Raw genomic sequence first — 21021 nt, 5'->3', positions numbered from 1 at the left:
GAGCAGCTTGTCTTCCCGAGGCTTGGGGAGATTGCGGGGAGGCTTGGAAACACCTTGTTCTCTCTCTCACCTTTGCTCAAGTAGGCTGCTGCCAAGCAGTGGCAGCCGTGCTCTCTGAAGTCTCCCCGCTCCTCCTTCCCCTTTGTTGGTGGTCCAGAACCTCCCCCCGGAGGAAAGCAGAAGCAGCCCAGAAGCAGAAGCCATAGCTCCTCTCCTTGGGGAAGTGACCCAGCCTCTGCTTCAGTGGTTCAGTGGGCCCCGACTGGCTTTAGCGCTGACCATGGTGCTTTGGAGAGAAGGGGAACGAGGGGCTTTCTAAGGGATTTGAAGTTTGCCTGGGCTTAATCTCCAGCAATGCAACCTCTCAACAGCTGTATGAGGCAGGCAGTCTAGACCTGACCATCCTCATGTTACCAATGAAAAAGGCAGGGGAAGGGCCTGGTTCCTAGAAGCAAGGAGACCCCCAAGATCACCCTCTTCTCTGCTTGTCTTTCATGAATAAGAGCTAGCATTGACATAGAGATTCAAGGCTAGCAAAGCTTTTTACATATATAAGCGCACTGAACCTTATAAGAACCCACAAAGAAAGCAAAACATGTCAAAACTCTAATGAATAAAATAATACTAACAAACATTTACATAATGCTTTGTGGTTCACTGAGTTGCCATATCTTTATCTGCTTTCTAGCTACCTATCCATAGCTATCCTAAAACCTTGAATACAGATGCTAATATCTTCATTGTTTTGAAGAGCAAACTGAGTCTCAGAGATAGAAAGTCCCAGGCCTATGATCACACAGTTAAGTATCAGAGGTGGGGTTGGAGCTCAGGTCCCTTAAAACGACAACCCCTGAGTCACACAGCTGGTCCTGCCAATCAGCAAGCTTCTCTGTGCACACATGCCCCTGGCTGTGCCACACTAAGACATCCTACCTTTAGCAGCTGGTGAGGGTTACCAAGTCAGTGTCTGTACTAGTCATCTATCTAATTATTAAGAAACCTGCTCAGCATTTTTCATCTGTCATGAGTTTCAGATGCTTTGATTGCCCAGACTCACTAATACTTAAAGAGTTCTCTGGGAGAACGACAGAGGCACAGCCTCATAGCAAGCTATATAGATGATTGGTTTCATTGGCTTCCTTGACATTTCAGGAGGCAAAATTTTGACATGATGTCCTAAGATACTTGTATGTTATTTAGATTACTCTTGAGAAAACAAAAGACCAGCCTCCTTTGAAGACAAGTGATCTGCCTATGAGCTTTCCAAAGGCTGTGCTAGCTTTCATAAAAGGACCTGAGCTGAATGGATGGCCCTCCCTTCTCAGATCCCCTCCTACATTGGTGTCCTGGGGGGGGGGGGGGCATAATGATAAGGCCACAGGGCAGCTAGGTGTCCCTGACAAAGATGAATGTGTCTCTGCCTAGGTTTCGATAACCTTGTCCAGATGTGTCTGCTTTCCCCAGCTGCCTCAGACAGACACTGGTTTGGGACTGTCTTCCCTTTCTGCAACTATAATGATGGACCCAATGATTTCATCTCCTTAAAGATGCAGTTACATCAATGTGGACTGAGTCTTGAACATAAATGGAAATTGGGCTTTGCCTCAGAAGTCCTCAGCCTCAAATTATGGTGGTAATACAGTCTTAAGAATGTCTGCTGCTCAGGAGCATCAAGGGGCAGTTTGGGGTGCATGGAAAAATCCTGATTCTAACAGCTATTCCTGGTAGCTTCTGACTGGTCTGACTAGGGACCTGGGCAGCTTTCTTGCCCTCAATGGCCTTCTCAGCCCCCCTCCCTCCATTCTGGCTGATGCTATGTTTCCTTTTTCCTCCCAGGGTTAGGTTCTGATGGGAGCTGCTTTCCTGCCTCCAATAAAGTGATAGTCTGCTTGTTCTAGCACTTATATTTCCAAGTTTCCTGGTGAAGCTGCCACCTTAGAGCTGCTGTGGCTCCCAGCTCAAGGGAAGCCTTAGAGCAGCAGGACTAGTTGGGCAATTGGGATCGAATGAGGCAAGGTGGCAGCTGGCAAGCAGCCAGTGAAGAGCAAGCCTTTCTCTGTGATACCCCCCCCCCCCCAAGCCACAAGGTATCCACCGTGTCCTTCTGGACTGAGCCAGAAGAGGGAGGGGTGGGACGTCCAGGGGCGAAGATGGGGCTTGCTCACTGTTCCAGAGCTGCCTCTCCTCTGGGGCTCTTGCCTGGTTTTTTCGTTGCCAAAGAAGCAGTAATCCACCCTTGCTTATCCCTGGTAATCTCAGCCTCGTGGAGCTGGCCTCCCTGAGCCTTTAATTCTCTCTTACAGGCCTAACGGAGTGGAAAGTAAACAAAGAGCAAACTCGCAGCCTCCCCACATTGCTAATTTCCTCTGATGTCAGAATATTTAAATAGGCAGGACCTGGGAATTATTGGCTCCAGGCTGCTTTTCATCTAATGCTAGGGAAGAGCCAGAGCTGGGAGGCTCTGTACAATGACGGGCCTCCCCAGAGAGCTTCCCCAAGGTTTCCAACCTCTCTGGAAAATAGGAGTCTCCTGGCTTTCAACTCCTGTGCTGGGGCGCTGGGGCGCTGGGGCGCTGGGGTGCTGGGGCTGCTGCTGCGAGGAGGGGGCCTGGCCTGGTTCTCCGCTTCCAGGGAGGGCTCTGCAGAAAATGACTTCTGGGCTTTTCTGTTTGCCTTGAAAAGAAAAAGAAAAGAGGCCAGTGTCTTGATGCTATTTTAAGTTCACTGGAGGCTGAATGAATAATGAATACAAGGTTATGGGGGGGGGAGAAAACCCCCTCTTACCCCATGGTAAGACTTCAAAGGAGTCATGGGTCCAACGGCCCTCTATAGTTATGGACCTGGGGGCCCGGAGGAGGTGATGAACCAGTGAAATCCTTTCGCCCCCCCCCCCCCCAACACACACACACACACACACACACAAACACACACACCAAGGAGATGACAGTTCCCTTTTCATTTTCCCCAGGCCGGGCACTGCCCGCAGGATCTCTGGGTGAATGGAACAATTTGCCGGAGACCCGGCCCTAAAGCATAAGGAGGCTTTGGTGGCCTTTCGCCCTGGGGCCCCCCAGATTCTGCTCTTCCCGAGAGCCCCAGAGCCCCGGCTAACCTCTAGGGTGAGGGGCACTGGCTTCTGCTCGCAGGACAGAGAGACGGTGGCTTTGCCAGTTCGGCTCCGGGCTGTGGCATCCTTGCCACACGGGCTCGTCCATTTTGGCACAGTTAAAGGGCCCGGCGCTGCCAGGGGAAACAGGCCATTTCCTTGCGCAATGAGCCTGGCCATGAGGGAGGGGTGTGCCACTGGGGGGCTGCCCATGGCTGGCTTTGAGATTCCCGCTCTCCCATCATGCCCTTCCCCTTGGGATCTTCGGCATTTCCTAATCTCCCCCGAAGTAACTCAAAAGTTTCAATCTGAGAGATGGATCGGAAACCGGTGCCCAAGTCCCCCCCCCCCCCATCGCTCTCACTGTGTGGCCCGTAGGAGGCCTCGGGCCTCGACTGGCAGCAGGGCCCATCCTGGGGCCCCGGGGCCCGGCGCGGGGGGAGGCTGCTGCTTGCCGGGCTCTCCCTCTGGCCCCGCTCCGCAGAGGTGTCTGGAGAAGTGGAGCTGCTTCCACGTCTGCCTCCCCCCTCCTTTTTGTTCTTGCCCTCCCTCCTCCTCCTCCTCCTCCTCCTCCTCCTCCTCCTCCTCCTCCTCCTCCTCCTCCTCCTCCTCCTCCTCCTCCTCCCTCCCCCCTCCAGCTGGTGTGGCTGACTGCTGCGCCCTCCCAGCCATCGCCGCCCCAGCGAAGCTGCTCAGTCAGCTGGAGCCCCCTGCGGACAGCTGCCTGGCTCCCTCCCTCCCGCTCGGCTCGGGCTCTCGGCTGAGCGGAGGCTGCCGGGGAGCGGAGGCTGCCGGGGAGCGCGGGCGGCCGGGAGCGGAGGCTGCCCGGAGCGCGGCGGCCCGGAGCGCGGCGGCCCGGAGCGCGGCGGCCCGGAGCGCGGCGGCCCGGAGCGCGGCGGCCCGGAGCGCGGCGGCCGAGGGCAGGACCGCGGCCAGGGGCGCGCGGCAGCCCCGGCGGCAGCCCCGGCGGCAGCCCCGGCTCCGGCCCCGGCCCGTCGGCGGACTCTATTGTTCCCGCTCCTCGCTCCTCTCTTCTCGGGAAGGGAACAATAGCCCGGAGTGGCGCGGGGCGCCCGGCTCTGGAGGCGCGCTCGCTCGGCCCGGGCCCCCCAGCCCCGGCCGCCCCGGCCCCGGCTCTTGCGGCTGCCGCCTCCTCCGAAGCTTCGGACGCTGAGCCCAAGCCCGACCCGCGGGAGTGCGGGAGCCATGGGGCATCCGGGAGGGAGGGTGGCCCCCTGCCTCTGCAGGAGCGGAGGAGAGGGGCTCCGGCTCTTGCTCCTTCTGCTGCTCCTCCTCATCCTCGGGGCCCCCGAAGCCGGGGCGCACACCGGAGCGCAGCCTTCGCTTCTTTATTTGTGGAGGACCGGTAAGTCCGGCGCGAGGGGACCCTGGCCCCTCGCTGCGGCCGATTCCCGGGGGGGAAGGGGGTGGCCCGAAGGAGCCCAGGCCAGAGGAGGGAGCCCGGGTCCTGAGAGTGAGGAGGGGCCCCCGGCCGGGCCGCCGTGAAGCGGGGCAGCGGCTCCCACTCCCATCTTCCGGGGGGGGGGGGCTTTTTCCTTGAGCCTGCAGTCTTCTCTGTGCCCCACGGCCCGGGGCGGGGGTCTATCCCTGGGGTTCGGGGGCGGCGGGCTGCTCCGTTCCGAGTTGCTAGAAGCAGCCTGTCCTGCAGGAGTCCAGAATGGAGGTGCACTGAAGCAAGAGAGGGTGGCTGCGGCCGGACTGGCCTCCCGACCCTGGGAGGGGGGGGCATTGGGCCCCAGCAGGCTCTCAGCTCCGGGGCTGGCACTGGCCGACCCGCGGGCACCCTCCGGGGGCATCGGCCAGGCTGAACTCTTCAGAAAGAGCCCTGGGCCCCCACCTCCGGGCTGACCTTCCCCAATGGGGCCAAGGAGCCAGGGCGGAGACGGGCAGGGAGGGGTGCTGTGTGCAAGGCGAACAATACTGAGGTTCCAACACGCTGGGACTCTCGGGCTCCCGGCCCCGAGCTGTTCGGTTCGGTTCGGTTCGGTTTTCCAAAGGGGAGAATCCTGCCAAGGCAAAACTTTTGCAGTCTTTGGGGTTTAGTATCAGCGGGACATGGCTCTGTTTGGGACAGCCCCCTCCCCCGAGGGACACCTCTTTACTACCGGGAGGCTTAGGAAAGAGGGGAAGACCACAGTCGTCCTTGGATGGGCAAAGCAAGTCGGGAGAGAGGGGTTCTCCTCCTCCCTGCAGGCGCCCTGGCACCTTGCCACCGAGACGGATCAAGTCGCCATTCCAAGGAGATCCTGAATATTTCCAGAAGCTCTAACACCCTAGCAATGGGCAAATGGGGGAGGGGATGAAAGGCAAATGTATCTCCAAGTCCGGAGTCCAGCCACCTCGAGGTGCTAACAAGACAGGGGAAACCTGAGTTGATAAAAACAAAAAGCTGCCTGTCGCCGCCTTCTTGCGCGCAGTCACCAAAGAGGCGCTTCTCGCTTTAAAGAAAGCCCCTGCCTTCATGGGCTTAATGCACGCGGTGTGGGCCAAAGGGTCACCCTTTAATGGAGCATCAACTCGGGGAGCTTCTCCCCTATTCAAACATAGCCTGAGGCTGTCTTTATAAAAGTTTATGGGTGCTGCCAACAGGCACCTCCACACCTTCGTGGAAGGACGAGTAGGAAATGCCCTTGAGCATGTGCTCCGCTTGGTGGGCAGGGAGGAGAAAGCCAGCTTAAACCCCTGTGGTCCCTGCCCTTTTGGTGTTTCCATTCTACTCTAGGCAGGAGACATGAGGCACAAAGTCAAATTTGCCCAAACTTCTCCCGAGACACCAAAAGACCATTGGAGGGCAGCTTCCTGTTCAAATGGGTGTATTTATGAATTGGTAACAAAACTCAAGGGACTCTTTATTGAAATAGGCATTTAATTTCCCTTTCATCTGAGAGGTGAGATTCACACAGGGAGGAGAGAAGGGTCCTTGGAACCAGAGACTACAGTGAGCAGGAAATGTTCATGGCCCAGTGTGGCAACTATGTTAGCGTTGGGTGGGCTCCTCTCCATTCAGACTGGCTGTCCCCAAAGGACCGGGCTAGTTATGGGATAACCCTTGTGTTAGAGACCCAAATGGAAGTTCGGGGTGGCAAACTTGGGGAACTGTAGCATCATGTTTAAGGAAACCATGACAGGAAGCCCAGCTGATGTTACAGTTGCCAAACGACTTCCCCTGTCAGATCTGAGCTGAGCCCTGGAGGCAATGGGGAGCATCCCTGGCCTTCAAGGAGTTTGTGGTCTCGGGAGGGCGGTGAGGTCCATGCCCACAATATGGTAAGAGTGTGAGAGAGTACAGAACTAAGTTAATTTCCAATTCAAGGAATCTGAGAAGGCTTCATAATGGGAGTCGAATTTGAACTGGATCTTGTTGGATGTGTAAGATTAAGAGAGCTGGAGAAATATACATGTGCATTATAGTGTGTGAGTATATCTGCCTTGGACTTAGGAGTATGTATGTAAGTGTATGCATGAAGATAAGGCTCAGGAGGCAGTTCGATGACTAGGTGGATGGAGGACTGGATCTGGAGTCTGAAAGATCTGAGCTCAGCTCACATACTGGTGATCCCGGGCAGGAGTTTAACCTCTCTTTGTCTTGATCCATTGAGAAGGAAATGGCAAACCTCTACAATATCTTTGTGAAGAAAGTCGTATAATAACTGAGCAACAAGCAGTTCAGGCTCGAAGGCTCGCTATGGGGTGATTTCCAGATGTGGCCAGAGAAGGAGTACTCTTAAAAATCTGCCCCAAAAGGTGTCTTGGAGGTCTCACTAATACTCTTGAGGGCTATTTGTTCTTGACTCTGTGGGCGGCAGAGAGCCAGGGAGGTTTGGGGCCAGAGGTCTGACTTCCCTATGTCCCAGTCTCCTTCCTTCAGTGTTAGACTGTTGGCAAACACACTTTCTCCTGTTTCAAAATAAATATTTGGGGCAAGATCATGTGAGTGGAGAGGAGGAGGCATGTGAGAGAAATCTCAGTGAGACTCTCCAGACTTGGTCAGCTGACCAGATGGTGTGGGGGAGAGGAAGTAGGAAGGACAAGTCCAAAGTGCCCAAAATGTGAAAGGGGAGGGAATCTTTGTGAGGAGGCGGAGGAGCTGAGGCAGAAGAGCAGGTGGAAGGGAAAAGATTCTGGTTTGTGAAATGTCCTAGGTGAAATATCAGAATAACATCTAGGTCTAAAGACTCTCCTAGTCTCATTTTCTTCATCTGTAAAATGGGGACATTTAGACCAGATGGTCTTTAAGATCTGAGAGCACAGACAATATTGCCCTATCCCTGATTCTCTCTTCTAAAAGCTCACCAGAGCATGTCACTCACCTCAAGAAACTTCACCAGGTTCCTTTTACCTTTAAGAAGATACAGGCTTCTCTATTTGATAGCTCAAGCCTTGGTCTGCCAGGTTCCTGTCATTCACTCTCACAAATCCTACATCTCAACCAGTCTGGACTCCTTGTGATTTCTCCTCTCTGGCATTCTATCTCACTGCTGTACCCCAAATCTGACTGTAAGAGAGTGAACCCCATGAGTTGGGGGTAGCAGGAAAAAAGCCTCTCTAGGAACCCCCTTCCCCATGCTGGTCCTTGACAGAAAATTAAATGGTGCTGAGGAGGGAGTCAGGCCTGGGAGAAAAATGTTCAGAGGCAGGAAACAAAATCCTGTCTTCTGGGAATGGAGGGTCATCTAGTTTGTGGGACCCACCTCAAATAATTGCATATTCAGCAGAATTATTTGACTCTCTTAACTAATTATTTAAAAATAATTTACAATTATATAATGTCTCCAACTAAATTATAATCTTTTGTGGAGAAGAGGAGAATCTATAGCCCTACTCCTCCCTATATCCATATATACCCCTATCTACATACAAGAACATATAACTTGCACACATGCAATATACACAGTTATACATGCCCCTCTACAAACACATGTGCATACACACACATTACCTACCATCCAGTTGAACTTTCAGTGTGGCTCAGGACAGGGAAGGTCAGAATGATAGAACAGCCCTTGAATGTTCTCTGACAAATTGGGGAAACTCAAATGGAAAGGGACCCTTTTCTTGGTTGAACCAACAGGCTTTGCCAGGGATGAATTCCCTTCAGACTTTCAAGATCTGTCCTCAGGTCAGTGCAGAGATAGCAGATGCCTTACTGCGAGGGTAGGTATTTGTGTATGTGTTTACATGCATATATGTATGTGCATACATGCGTGTATATTCTTGATGGAGTTGGGGGGGAGGGTCACACATTCTTATGCCCTAGCCAAGGTGCTGAAGCAGAGAAATGAGAAAGAGAAATTCTATGATCACTAAGGAGCACGGCATACCAGCTAGGTGTGAGGAAAACACAGGATTCCTGACCCACATCTGACACTTAATCAGGATCTGATGTCTGGCGATTAGGAATCAGTGGGTGGTGCACCCTCTGCATCTTCAATCTGTCCAAAAAAAAAGCAATTTAGTCAAAACTATTGTAAACACTCTCTGAATGCGAAAGAAAGGCTCTTTAAATTGCTAGGGGATGGATAGAAGGATGTTTTCAAAAGGCAACATTTTTTCTAACCCCTGTGGCTGATTTGGATCAATGACTTGCCCCTCATGGGCACTTCATCTGTTGGAGCAGAGGCCCACATCCCCTTCAGTGGTGCAGTTGCCATTTGGAGGTTTTCTCCTGTCTAATACATTTCCTATTGCTGACCTAGAAACAGCCCAGTCATGCCATCTCTACTTCAGGGCCCACTCAGAGTTCAGTGATGAGCCAATGATGTCCTTCTAACTCAGGGCAGAAGTACTTTCCATATGGAAAACAGCTGCCTGGGGCCTCCCAAGCTGAAACAATATTGATTTTGAACCTAGGGGCCATGGGACAGAGAAGTGTGGCTTGACTGATAGCACAGGGAGATGGATTCATGATCAATGGAGCAGTGCTCCCCAAAGAGTACTGACCGATAAATCGAAACCATCTTAGAGAGAGGACTCAGGAATGGGCTCCTGAGCTTTGTTCCAAGCCTTGCTCCTGTAGCTTGGATGATGACACAGGTAGCTTCTTTGTCAGTTTTGCAAAGGCTCAGAGACTAGCAACAAGAGTAAAATCATTGGATGAGCAATGGACCTGAAAATATCTTTTAAGGATATAATGATGGGCATGATTATATTGATGTTCAATATAAAGTCCTCCAGTCATGTTTAAACATTCAACTGCACAACCATAGAACAGTAACAATTAAATTATTTCCATAAAGATTTTTTTAAGCTTTTCCCAAAAAATCCCATGAGGTAGGTAGGAGAGGAAGGAAATGTGACTTGAAAGTAATTTATAAGAATAGTCATCAGTGTTTTAGTTGGCTGCAGATTTCTTGAGTAGTCAGGGTGATGTGGCTCTCAAAAAAGACCCACAAAAGGCCATTGTGATCTATGCAGATCAGACCAATTCTGGATTGGGTCCACTTTGGACACCGTGTTTTGAAAGACAAAAGAGAGAGATGTGGATTCCAGTTTCCTCTGACGTCCAACAGTGTAGCCCTTGTCCCTTAAGGTTGCTCTGGGCAACATAGAAAAGATAATGACCCTCACTGGAGGATGGAATTTCCTCCTCCAGGACTTCCCTGTACCATTGAAATCAGAGGTTCGGTCCCTTCAGACACAAGAAGATAGTAAGATGAAGAGAACCCAGATCCTTCTTTGAAGAACACCTGAAGGCACTGCTTTTGTGTGGAAGAGAGCTTCCAAAATGGATCCTCATTGTCTCCCAATATCTGAAGGACTCTCTAGGGCAAAAAAGGGCAGAGCTAGGAGCCACAGATGAAAAATGATCAAGAGGCAGGTTTGAACTTTCCGGAAAGAGGGTCATTCTAGAAGACAGATTTCCAGAAGTGGGTTGGCAGTTTCCTTCATCTTGAAGTGCAGTGGTCAACCCCAAAGGGTGGAATTCCTGGGACTTGGGTTGGATTGGGTCTCTTCAATGTAAAGAATCTATGATTCCAAATTGAATAAATACAGGGAAAATACTTTTCTGCAGAAGATGGTGATGAGGACTGACATTTCTATAAGGCTCTAGGGTTTGGAAAATACTTTGTATACATGATCTCACTTAGGAAAAATTGAAATGTGATTTCTTCTGGGATGAATCCAGAATTCTTTTTTATTAGCATCCATCTTCTTATGGCTCCCACTCCCACCACTACAGCATTATAGCGGTGATTCTGCCCCCAAGTAACACTGGCATTAATAAAATGACCAGCATCATTTCTCCATCTTGACACCCTCCTCCAATACCTCACTGAGGCCTCCTCCAATACCTCACTCTCAAAGCTTAGGAAAATTCTTCCACCCTAGGAGGACTTCAAAAATGTCTCAGTCATGGATTATGCATCTCTTGGCCAAGAACCAGATTGGCTCAGTGTAGAGGCACCGATCTCTGGAGGACTGCTCAGCAGAGTGATGCTTCAGTCACATTTGCAGGAGCTCACTCTTCTGCCTGCTTTCCTCTCCTTCCATCAAAAATCTCTGGTCTCCTTAAGAAAGTCAGCTTCACTGCCTCTTCCTACACAAGACTTTCCTTTCCTAATCCCCACCAACTGCTAAAGTCTTTGCTCCAATTGCCAACTACTTGTATAAGTGCATGTGGCATCTGTATCTGTATTTGAATATACATATTCCATTGCTTGACAGATTATAAACTTCATATGGGTAAGGATCATGTGGATGTTCTCTTTGCATTCTCAATATATAGGCCAGGGTTTGAGAAATAGGCCCTTTTTAAATACTTTCTGACTGGTTGATTGGTTGAGACAGAGAGGGGTTGTAGGTCACATCTCCCAAGGGAGGACCGACACCATCCATGAAAGATTTAAGGGAGCTTTCCCTTAATTGTGATAATAATCAGTTGCTTTTTTAAGTTTGTTTGATTAGTTAATAAATGCATGGGACGTTTGTTTGCCCTGCAATCCACCAATGCATTGCATGTACCACCCAATCACAGGAAGTTCCCTAGATCCAAATTAGAATACTATGGAGATTCCCATTTAGTAGAAATCTTTCTTTTTTTCCAAAACCTAACCTTACACACAGGGTCACCAAACACACTAAATTCAAGGGGGGGGGGGGACAAACAAAACTATACATAGGTCATTGATTTAGAAGAAAGAAGACTTGACCAAGATCACTGAGTTAGTAAGAGACAGAGCTGTGAAGAAGACTTCTTCATTTTATCTTGACCTTCACTAATTTTCATCTGTGTCTGATCCCATGAATCCTGAAGAATCCTCAAGATGGTGTGTGAGTCCTGGCTTATTTGGAAGCTGGATGTTCTGACCACCAAAGAGCAAGAAGTTCATGGGGGTCTCCATTCTGGTTTAAAATACTGTTTCTGTCCAAGGATGGCAAGCCCCAGCTATACCCAAGTGGGCCAAGATTGGAGGAATCCCTAAATTGCAGAGCAAGCGTGCATGGCTGCTCAGACTCAGTCCCCTCCCTATGCCCTTAGGGAAAGATTTCCTATAGTTTCTGTTCCTTTGACTAACTTTATGAACATGGCTTATATTGACGGGAGAGAGCTGAAGTTCAAGAATAGGGAAGGATGATCTTTCAACTCTGGCTAATTAGGCAGTAGACTGGAAATAGGGAGTGACAGATGAAGAAGCACTGGGTGGTAGTGCCAGGCCCAGGAGTTCCAAGTTCAAGTCTTCCCTCTGATGCTCTAGGATAAGAGGAATCTTCCCAAAGCTTTCTACCTCACTGAGTTCAGTTTCCTCATCCATAAAATGGGATTGCAGCACCTAGGAGTTCAGAAGTCATTTCAGCCAATCTTCCTTTTATAAATAAGACGTTTGCAAGAATTGCCTGGAGGCCCTGAAGCCTGCCAGCAGCAGGAGATTCTATATGGACCAGATGACAACAAAAGATAAAATATAATGTGCACTTGTGGTTTTCTTGGTCACTATGCAGCCTGCAGGGACCCACTTCTATTTGAATTTGACCTTACTTTCCTGGAGACTGAAGAGTTCAATATCCCACCCAGGGCCTACTACTACAAGGTATATGACTTACCCAAGGTCACAAAGGAGTGAATGTCAAAGCTCGTATCTGACCATCTGACCGGACACCCAAGATCTTCCCATCAACCCATTTCCCTCAGAAGGTTCTGGGGAGGGAAATGCCTTAGAGCTTTTCAAGGGTTACAGAAATGAGATGCTATAGAAATAAATCACAGGGCAGTAAAAGCCAAAGTCAAAGTCAAGATTGCTCTTCTCAATGCCACTGTCCTCATTCCTTCATTTTGCCTTTAGGGGTTTCCCTCGGGGCTAGTTTAGGCAAGGATGTTAAAGGATCCAATCACTGAGTTTCTAGTGGTATCCAAAGGAAGGGAGGCTCAGGTCATATTGAAAACTTGTTTCTAGATTCTATCTGTTGCCCAAGACTTGGGATAGAGGTGGGGGAGGGAAGAAAGAGGAGTTGTACAACAAGCAATTAGACATGTAATATGGCATCTTGCGGGAGGGCATATTCAGGCAATTAGGGGAAATGTGAGGGAGGTCACACCAAGGTTGGAAAAGGAAGCATTCTGGGAGACAGAGGTTTGGTAGATGGAGAAGTGAGCTCTCAGCTTCATGTCATCACCTAATGCATTTGTAAGAGCTTCCTGGAAAAGGGAGGGATTACAGAGTGCTTTGGAGGACAGAGTAGGCAGGGCCTGGAGAATGGGCAGAGAGGGAGGAGGAGGAGGGGCAGTTTCCTAGAATCTGAGAAAGGATGACTAAACCTGGGTCCTGCGGAGGAGCAGCCTCTAGTCCTACAAGTCCAACAAGAATGGAGCAGCTGAACAATATTATCTTTCCTTGAAGACACGCTCAAGATCTCTCTCTACATTACTTTGATTATTTACCCATCTCCTTGCATTATATTTGTGTTATATTGTATTATATCTCGAATAGTCAGCAGTTGCCATATTTCATAGATAAACAAACAAACACCAAGTTGCAGAAAGATTAGATGATTCATATTTGTCAGTTGAGTTAACTCAGGCATAGCAAGGTTAAAGAGGTTTTGTCCAAAATCATATAGCTGTAATACCTTTTTAATGTTTTTTGCTTTTCCTTTGTGGTTTTTTCCCTTTCTTTTCTGATTCTTTTTTCTCAGAATATGAAAATATGTGTAATAAGAATTTACATGTATAACCTATATCAGATGACTTGCTATCTTAGGTTGGGAAGAGGGAAGAGTAGGTGGTAGGAGACTTCACAAAAATGAATGTTGAAATTTCTATCTACATATAATTGGAAAAATCAATCCATCACACAGCTAGTTAATAATAGAGTTAGGGCTAAAATCCATATCCTCTGACTCCACTCAGACACACACAGCTTCAGATAACTGAAGAATACATTTCCTTCCCCAGCATACTATAGGATGCCAGCCAGTGACCTCTTTCAGAAGTGCCCACATCTTGGCAGTGAAGGTACTGCTGAGTTCTAAGGCAGGCAGAGCTGTCAGCCCAACTTCAACTCTAGCCTTCCCAGAAGGAGACAGGCTGCAAACCTGTCAAGCAGTCTATCCTGTTTATTCTTAGACAGCTTGTGATAAGTCTTGAGGCATATAAGGCTGGGGGCTGAGCAGGTAGTGGAACCCATGGGTGTATACTATTCACATGAAATTCTTCACAAACACTGCAGCAAATAAGACCTGGGAGCGCTTCTTTGGGCTAGGAGAAAAGGAATCTTATGCAGATTTGATATCTCAAGGCAAGGGATGAAAATGCCCTGAATCCAGGGATGGCATTGAGCCAAAACGTCCCTCACCTGTCTTGGAGGCTGTTGATTTTTCTTCAATCTGACAGACACCCAAAGTCATGTCTTCTGGCCAATTCATAAGGCACTACCCTTCTGCATAAAGCATAAAGAATCTCTGAGCTTTATAGTTGGAAAGGACCCCAGTTTGTGAAGACATGAGTACCCTCTCTACCATCCCTAGCAGATGCCCATCCTGCCTCCTCTACAGAACTAGACTGATGGAAAACCTACCACCAACTGAGGCAGCCTGCCCCATTTTGGAACAAAAGTTAAGAATTGTTTCTTATATGAAACCTAGAATTGCCTTTTTTGCAGCTTCCCCCAATGCTTGTGCTTCTGCTTCTGGGGCAGAACAAGCCTGGATTCTCCTTTATAGGACTGCCCTCCAGACTTTTGACAAGAACTCTCACATTCCCCTCTGAGTCATCTGTTCTTCAGTTGAAACAGCCTTAGTCCCTGCATTCCATCCCCATAGTCTCAAGCATGGATGTGCCACCAGTGAGAGGGCAAAGCTGAGCCTTACCTCTGATTGTGGAAGGTTGAACACATACATCTGCCACATACACCTCACAATCCCTCACAATAAGCCTGATTGAGTTGGCTGCCATGGCAAATACCCAATGCCAGATCTGACTCCGTGGACAGTGTTAGCCCCATCATGAACTTGTGAAATTATTTTTTGAACCTTAGCCTAAGACTTTACATTTATCTCTGATTCATTTCACCAACTTAGATTCAGTGTTCCAGCTTATCAAGACCTGTTTGGATTGTGACTCCAACAGAACTTCACTTGCTATGCTCCATCAGCAAATTAAATAAGTCTGCCATCCATTCCTTCTTCATCCAGAGTATTGAGAAGCATTTTAAATAGCTTTGGGCCATGTTTAGATCCCTAGGGTGCTCCTCTAGAGACCCCTACCTTGATGACATCAAACCATTAAGCTGCAAAAGTTAATATTCTCTCTAAATAGCTCAGTACCAGATAGTAATTCCACCCCAGAGAATTTATGAAAGATTCTCCCTATTTGTAAGGCCTTTATATATACCCTGTGTATAGCAAACATTTCCATTAGAGGTAATTACTATATTAAGTCATACAAACATTTATGATCACACTTGAAAAAATTCTTAATTTCAATGGTATAGCTATTAAAAACAATTAGTAAGTTCCTGACACAAGAGGGGCTTGGCAATTTTTGTTTTATTTAGAGTCAGATCTTCATCTAGAGTCAGCAAGATGGATTCAGAGCCAGCCCTTGATACTCACTAGCCATTTGATCCTGGGCAAGTCATTAACCTTTCTAAGGCTCATTTGTTCATCTTTACATTAGGGATATGTGATAACACCTACAGGAAAAGTAGTATGACAAATTCAACATGACCTAAAAGTAATTTTTAGAATCATCACCATTGTTTTCTGAAGGTAACATAATCTGTCTCCCATATGGAATCTAACATTATGTAAATTTTAAAATCTCAAATATGGCCTCAGACACTTAATAATTGCCTAACTGTGTGGCTTTGGGCGAGTCACTTAACCCCATTGCCTTAAACAAATAAACAAATAAACAAACAAACAAATAAATAAATAAAAGTTCTTTGTATCTCTTAGGGGTTAGGACAACCAGTACCTCCTAAGGCCAGTGCTTATCAATTAGGCTGAAGTCTAAATATTGATTAAAATCTTCTCATTCCAATCACAAATTTCACAAATTCTCTATGTTTGTGTGTGTGTGTCCCCGTGTGTCCCTTTTCCTCCTAAACAAAATTGGGATAGGAAATCTCAGGATTCTCTAAGGAGTTTAGAGTTGTTCTGGCTTCTAGGATTGGGAAACTGAGTCATGGTGGAGGACAGGACCAGCTCTGTAAGGATTGTGACGTGCAGTATAAATGAGTTAGAGATTGGTTCTTAAGGCTGCTTCAGATTGGCAAAGGTCTAAGGACTCATTGGTGGTGGAGGAGGGTCCCCTCATTGTTGTGACCCACAATTTTTTGTTGCAGACATATGATTTAGCAGTTGGACCTAAAATACTGAACAGTTCCCTGAATGAAGGCGACCCTTTATTTTGGTAAAAACTCAGATGGAGGCTTGATATTTTGTTATGATGATAAAATATCTTGTGATTTAAAAGCTAGTCTTCTGCTTCTCCCTGTCAAGATCCTCTTAAATGATTTCTTGATTCTGAGGTTATATACAGCCTAAGACCTGCCTGTTGTAAATCCCCAGGGGATTGTCTCTGAGATTCATCAGGGATAGCATGGAGGGTGTATGGTCATGTTCTCATCAATTGTTCTGACCCTCACTGATTTGAAGAATGGGGGTCAGGGAAGACAAAGCTAGGCCCCCTCATAGAAGTCAGATATGGCTGACTATGATCTCACCACTACTCCTTGACCTGGTGTAGAAACTGGACAGAATTTCAGTATGATTCCCTAGAATATTTTGTGCCTGTGAACTCTGCCAACTATCACAGGGATGTTACATAATAGCACAGGACTGTAGCTTCTTACCTTGGCCTCTCTCCTCAACAAAAACCACAACATCTCCAGGCTTTCCCAACAAGTTGAATGCAAGAAGCTTGGTAGTCTTTTGTCATTATCTGGGTACAATGATCCCTCTGTAAATCAACCAGCTCAGATCATCTCCCTTGGCTTCAGATCTTTCTCATACCCTGGCCTTGTGGGGAGCATCTTCAGGACCAATTTCTGAGTGTCCAAACTTTTCTGAGCAGTTCCTTACTCTTTCTGCCTTTCTGAGGATGTCTCTTCCTCAAGCAAAGGAAGACTTTTGACTGAGTCTTATTAATGTAAAGCTTATCTTAGCACATCTTGGGGGCATCATGCCCTGGTATAGGAGTGCTGATCAAAAACCTTCAGAAAAAATGGAAAAAAAAACCAGAAACAGTTGTAAAAAGGGAGGGGCAATTTTCAGACCACAAAGGATTCAGATTCTAGAAGTCAGTGACCTTGACTTTATGGAACTCAGATGCTGAGTTGGTATGACTAGGTTAATCCTAGGGGTTGACACATTAATTGGGGAAGCGACTGAATAAGTTGTGGTTTATGATTGTAATGGAATACTATTGTGCTATCAGGTTGCTTATAGTCTCAGGGAAGAGAAGGGAGAGGGAACACATTTGGAACACAATATTTTAAAAAATGAGTATGGAAATTGTTTTTGGATCTAACTGAGGAAAAATAAAATATATATTTTTAAAAAATACTAGGGTGGTAACAGCAACACGGGGGTGATGATCAACCTTAATGTACTTGCTCATTTCATCAGCACATCTGTATCCAAAGAAAGACCTGTGAATTTAAACAAAGACCAAAGACTATTACCTTCATTTTTTAAAAAAAGAAGTTGTCTTATATACTATGTAATTTTGCTATCGCTTATATTTTATTTTTCCTCAAGGATATAATTTTTCTCTCAACTCATTGAATTTTGATCCATGTATACCATGGAAACAATGTAAAGATGATCAGAGTCCCTTCTCTTGGGGGGTTGGGGAAGGGAAGGGAGGTTGGGGGGAAATTGTAAAATTTAAAACATTTTTAAAATGGTAGAAACTATTGTATATAATTGGAAAAGAAATATTAAAAATACTAGAGCAGGTAGAATATAGTCAAGAACAATGACTCAGAACCATCATGAAAAGAAACAGTCAGGAAATTTGAGTGGGCATTGCTAGGATGAAATGAATGGAGCAATAGGAAGCTGGAAGGTGCTAGTGATTAGACTGAAGAATGCAGGGATCTCAGGATCAAAAGTCACAGGTTGGAAATGTGAATCTGAGGGAGCAGATTAAATCAGAGCTGAAAATATCTGGGGAAAGTTCTGGCCTTACTCTGCGTTTACAACATCCTCACCCTGCTAAAAACTTGGTATTCCTTGAGGGATTCAATATATTATTGTAGGACACTTACCCTCCTTTAGTGCAGATTGGCCTTCCTGCAACCATTCTCTTCCTGTGGCATTCATGCTCTTCAATTGAGCTTCCATCTGCTCATTGATCTGGAGACCTTCTTGGAGACTTTCACCATTTCCTAAACACCAGAGAAGCACATAGCCACCCTCTGTCTTAGCTCTGTTTTCACCCACATCATTTCCTACTCAGATAGGTCCTACCTGATTCTTTTGTGTCACTTTCTTGGCATTGTCATAGCCTGCTTATATCCAGTTAGAATAGTTTCTATTACCTTTGGGGTTTTTTGAAGATTGTGGTGATCCAGAATCCATAGCCATCAAGTTTTGATATAATATCTATGATTAGTCTTTAACATATTTAGTAATTTATTTGTTATGCAATAATATAATTTAGGGCATCTTAATTTGGGAAACAATTTGTAATTTTACCAATTCCTTGTGCATTTTTCCCTTTTCAAAGACAGAATTTATCTTGCAGGATTGTGTGTGTGTGTGTGTGTGTGTGTGTGTGTGTGTGTGTGTGTGTGTGTGTATGTTTGCCTAATCTGGTGTCAGATAACTATGCTGGACACTATATTGGTCCCTCAATGTCTTTTATGAAGCCAACCTAAAATGTGTTTTTTTCATTTTAATTTTTTCTTTCAGATCAGATTTTCCAATAATTCTAGCAGTTTATTAATTAATACAAATCTTCACTTTCATCTAGATTCTTCAGAGATTCTGATAAATACTAAAAAACATAGATAACCATAGTTATGGACTGAACCAGTAAAAAGTCAGCATTCTAAAATAAAACTCTCAATCTGAATTTTATCCAAAAATCACAACCACCAACAATCTGGACTGAGATTTAATTAAACATTATATTTATAAAATTCCTTTTATAAGTTATATTTTATCTTATTGCCTGTGACTCTGCATATGTTAACTTGGGAGCAGAGGAGATGGAGGTATCAGTAAAATATTTGAAAGATTATCATATGGGAAAAGGGCTGCAAACATTATTTTTTTGGTCCTAGAGGACAAAACTAGGAGCAATGGGTCAAAATCCTGAACAGGCAAATTTAGATCTGATTTCATGAGAAAAAAAACTTCTTAATCAATCAGAACTAGAAATGTTCCTTCTACAATATGTCTTCAGATAGAGGTCAAATGGTCAAAGATACTGGAAAAGATAATCTGAATCTGGGATTGTTACACAGGATAACTAATGCCCTTCACCCTGGAATGGAATTCTTTTTTTTTAATTTAAATTAATTTTTATTAAAGATATTATTTGAGTTTTACATTTTCCCCCCAATCTTGCTTCCCTCCCCCCTCCCCCCCCCCCCCCCCCACAGAGAGCACTCTGTCAGTCTTCACTTTGTTTCCATGTTGTACCTTGATACAAATTGGGTGTGATGAGAGAGAAATCATTTCCTTAAAGAGAAGTCTAAGAGGTAACAACATCAGACAATAAGATATCTGTTTTTTTTCTAAATTAAAGGGAATAGTCCTTGCACTTTGTTCAAACTCCACAGCTCCTTATCTAGATACAGCTGGCACTCTCCTTTGCAGACAGTCCAAAATTGTTCCCGATTGTTGCCTTGATGGAATGAGCAAGTCCTTCAAGGTTGAACATCACTCCCATGTTGCTGTTAGGGTGTACGGTGTTTTTCTGGTTCTGCTCATCTCACTCAGCATCAGTTCATGCAAATCCCTCCAGGCTTCCTTGAATTCCTGTCCCTCCTGGTTTCTAATAGAATAATAGTGTTCTGTGACATACATATACCACAGTTTGCCAAGCCATTCCCCAATTGAAGGACATTTACTTGATTTCCAATTCTTTGCCACCGCAAACAGGGCTGCTATATATAATTTTGTACAAGTAATGTTTTTACCCTTTTCCTTCATCTCTTCAGGGTATAGACCGAGTAGTGGTATTGCTGGGTCAAAGGGTATGCACATTTTTGTTGCCCTTTGGGCATAGTTCCAAATAGCTCTCCAGAAGGGTTGGATGAATTCACAGCTCCACCAACAGTGTAATAGTGCAGATTTCCCACATCCCTCCTGGAATGGAATTCTAAGTCTGTGAAATGGAAGATCTGTCTCTTCCTTGAGGCTCATGGATGGAATGATTTCAGACTGAAAGGAACATTTCAAACTGAAATTTTACCATCGAGTAGATGGTTGATAACAAATTCAATTTTAGCTAAATCACTTTGGTAAGTTGTCCAGGGTTCCTATTCTAGTCTTGTTTTAGAGGGAAACAGGTACTCAAGGAAGGGAAAGAGTTGAAATGGGGAAATTATAGGATTCAAATTGTTTCCAAAATACATATTTTTTAATTACTTTATATTAGAACTGCAACTCCTTCATGACTTTAATTGGTCATTCACATTCTAGAGGAGAAAAGTATGAGTAAGTTAGCTGATCAAGTGCCATTGTGCAGATTTATTCACACCAATGGAAATTAATATGTTTTTTTGTCTTGTGGTGACAATGCAAAATGATAAATGTTGTGGTAACAGAAAGAAATTTTTAAATTTTAAATGAAGACTAGATTGGTATTGAAAGCATGGTTGAAGATTTTGTCAATATAATTGTGCAAAGGTCTAAATATATTCAAATTAAAAGAGAGGAATTCTTGTCAAGGACCTCACTACTATTTCTTCCATAGGGTATTTTTATTAATAGCTTGAATCAAAGGATAGACAGTATGTTAATGCGATGAATCTATGAAGAGGGAGCTCAGTGATGGAGGAAAAAATCAAGATACAAAAAAGACCTCTAGGGTATAATGATTGGCTAAATATTAAGATTCGATTTAATGAAGAAAAATGTAAAGAATTGTATTTGGATTAAAAAATAATGAACTGTACATGGCCAAGGAACATTGGAAACAGGTCCAGTGGTGTTAGTCACCAGTAAAATTCATATAAATGATTAACATGATATCATGAAGAACCCACCTATCCCTCCTGACAAAAGACAATATAGCTTTAAGTGATAGAAGCATAATGTCCAGAGCCAGGACTGTAATAATATCATTATTACTCTCCTTTTACCAGACCATATTGAAATATTTTGTTCAAATTCTGGCACCACATTTTGGGAAAGACATTGGCAAAATGGACAGTATCCAGATGATGTTGATCAGGTTCAGTGATGAAGGAGTTGAGACTACTTTCAATAATCCCTCA

The 21021-nt window shown here is 45.7% G+C and overlaps 1 protein-coding gene across 1 annotated transcript in view; it reads left to right on the top strand.

Annotated features, from left to right (window-relative positions):
• Nucleotides 1-4312: 4312 nt before the first annotated feature.
• The window catches only part of THSD7A (thrombospondin type 1 domain containing 7A), a 323596-nt gene continuing 306887 nt past the window's right edge, over nt 4313-21021 (top strand). Inside the window, exon 1 of the mRNA XM_074195394.1 lies at nt 4313-4472. Within this exon, the coding sequence (XP_074051495.1) occupies nt 4313-4472 (160 nt within the window). The remainder of the gene's footprint in view (nt 4473-21021) is intronic.

Source organism: Macrotis lagotis, chromosome 7, assembly GCF_037893015.1.
Source record: "Macrotis lagotis isolate mMagLag1 chromosome 7, bilby.v1.9.chrom.fasta, whole genome shotgun sequence".
Classification (NCBI taxonomy): Eukaryota; Metazoa; Chordata; class Mammalia; order Peramelemorphia; family Peramelidae; genus Macrotis; species Macrotis lagotis.
The sequence above is the reverse complement of the archived record's forward strand: the minus strand, read 5'-3'. Positions and strand labels throughout refer to the sequence as shown.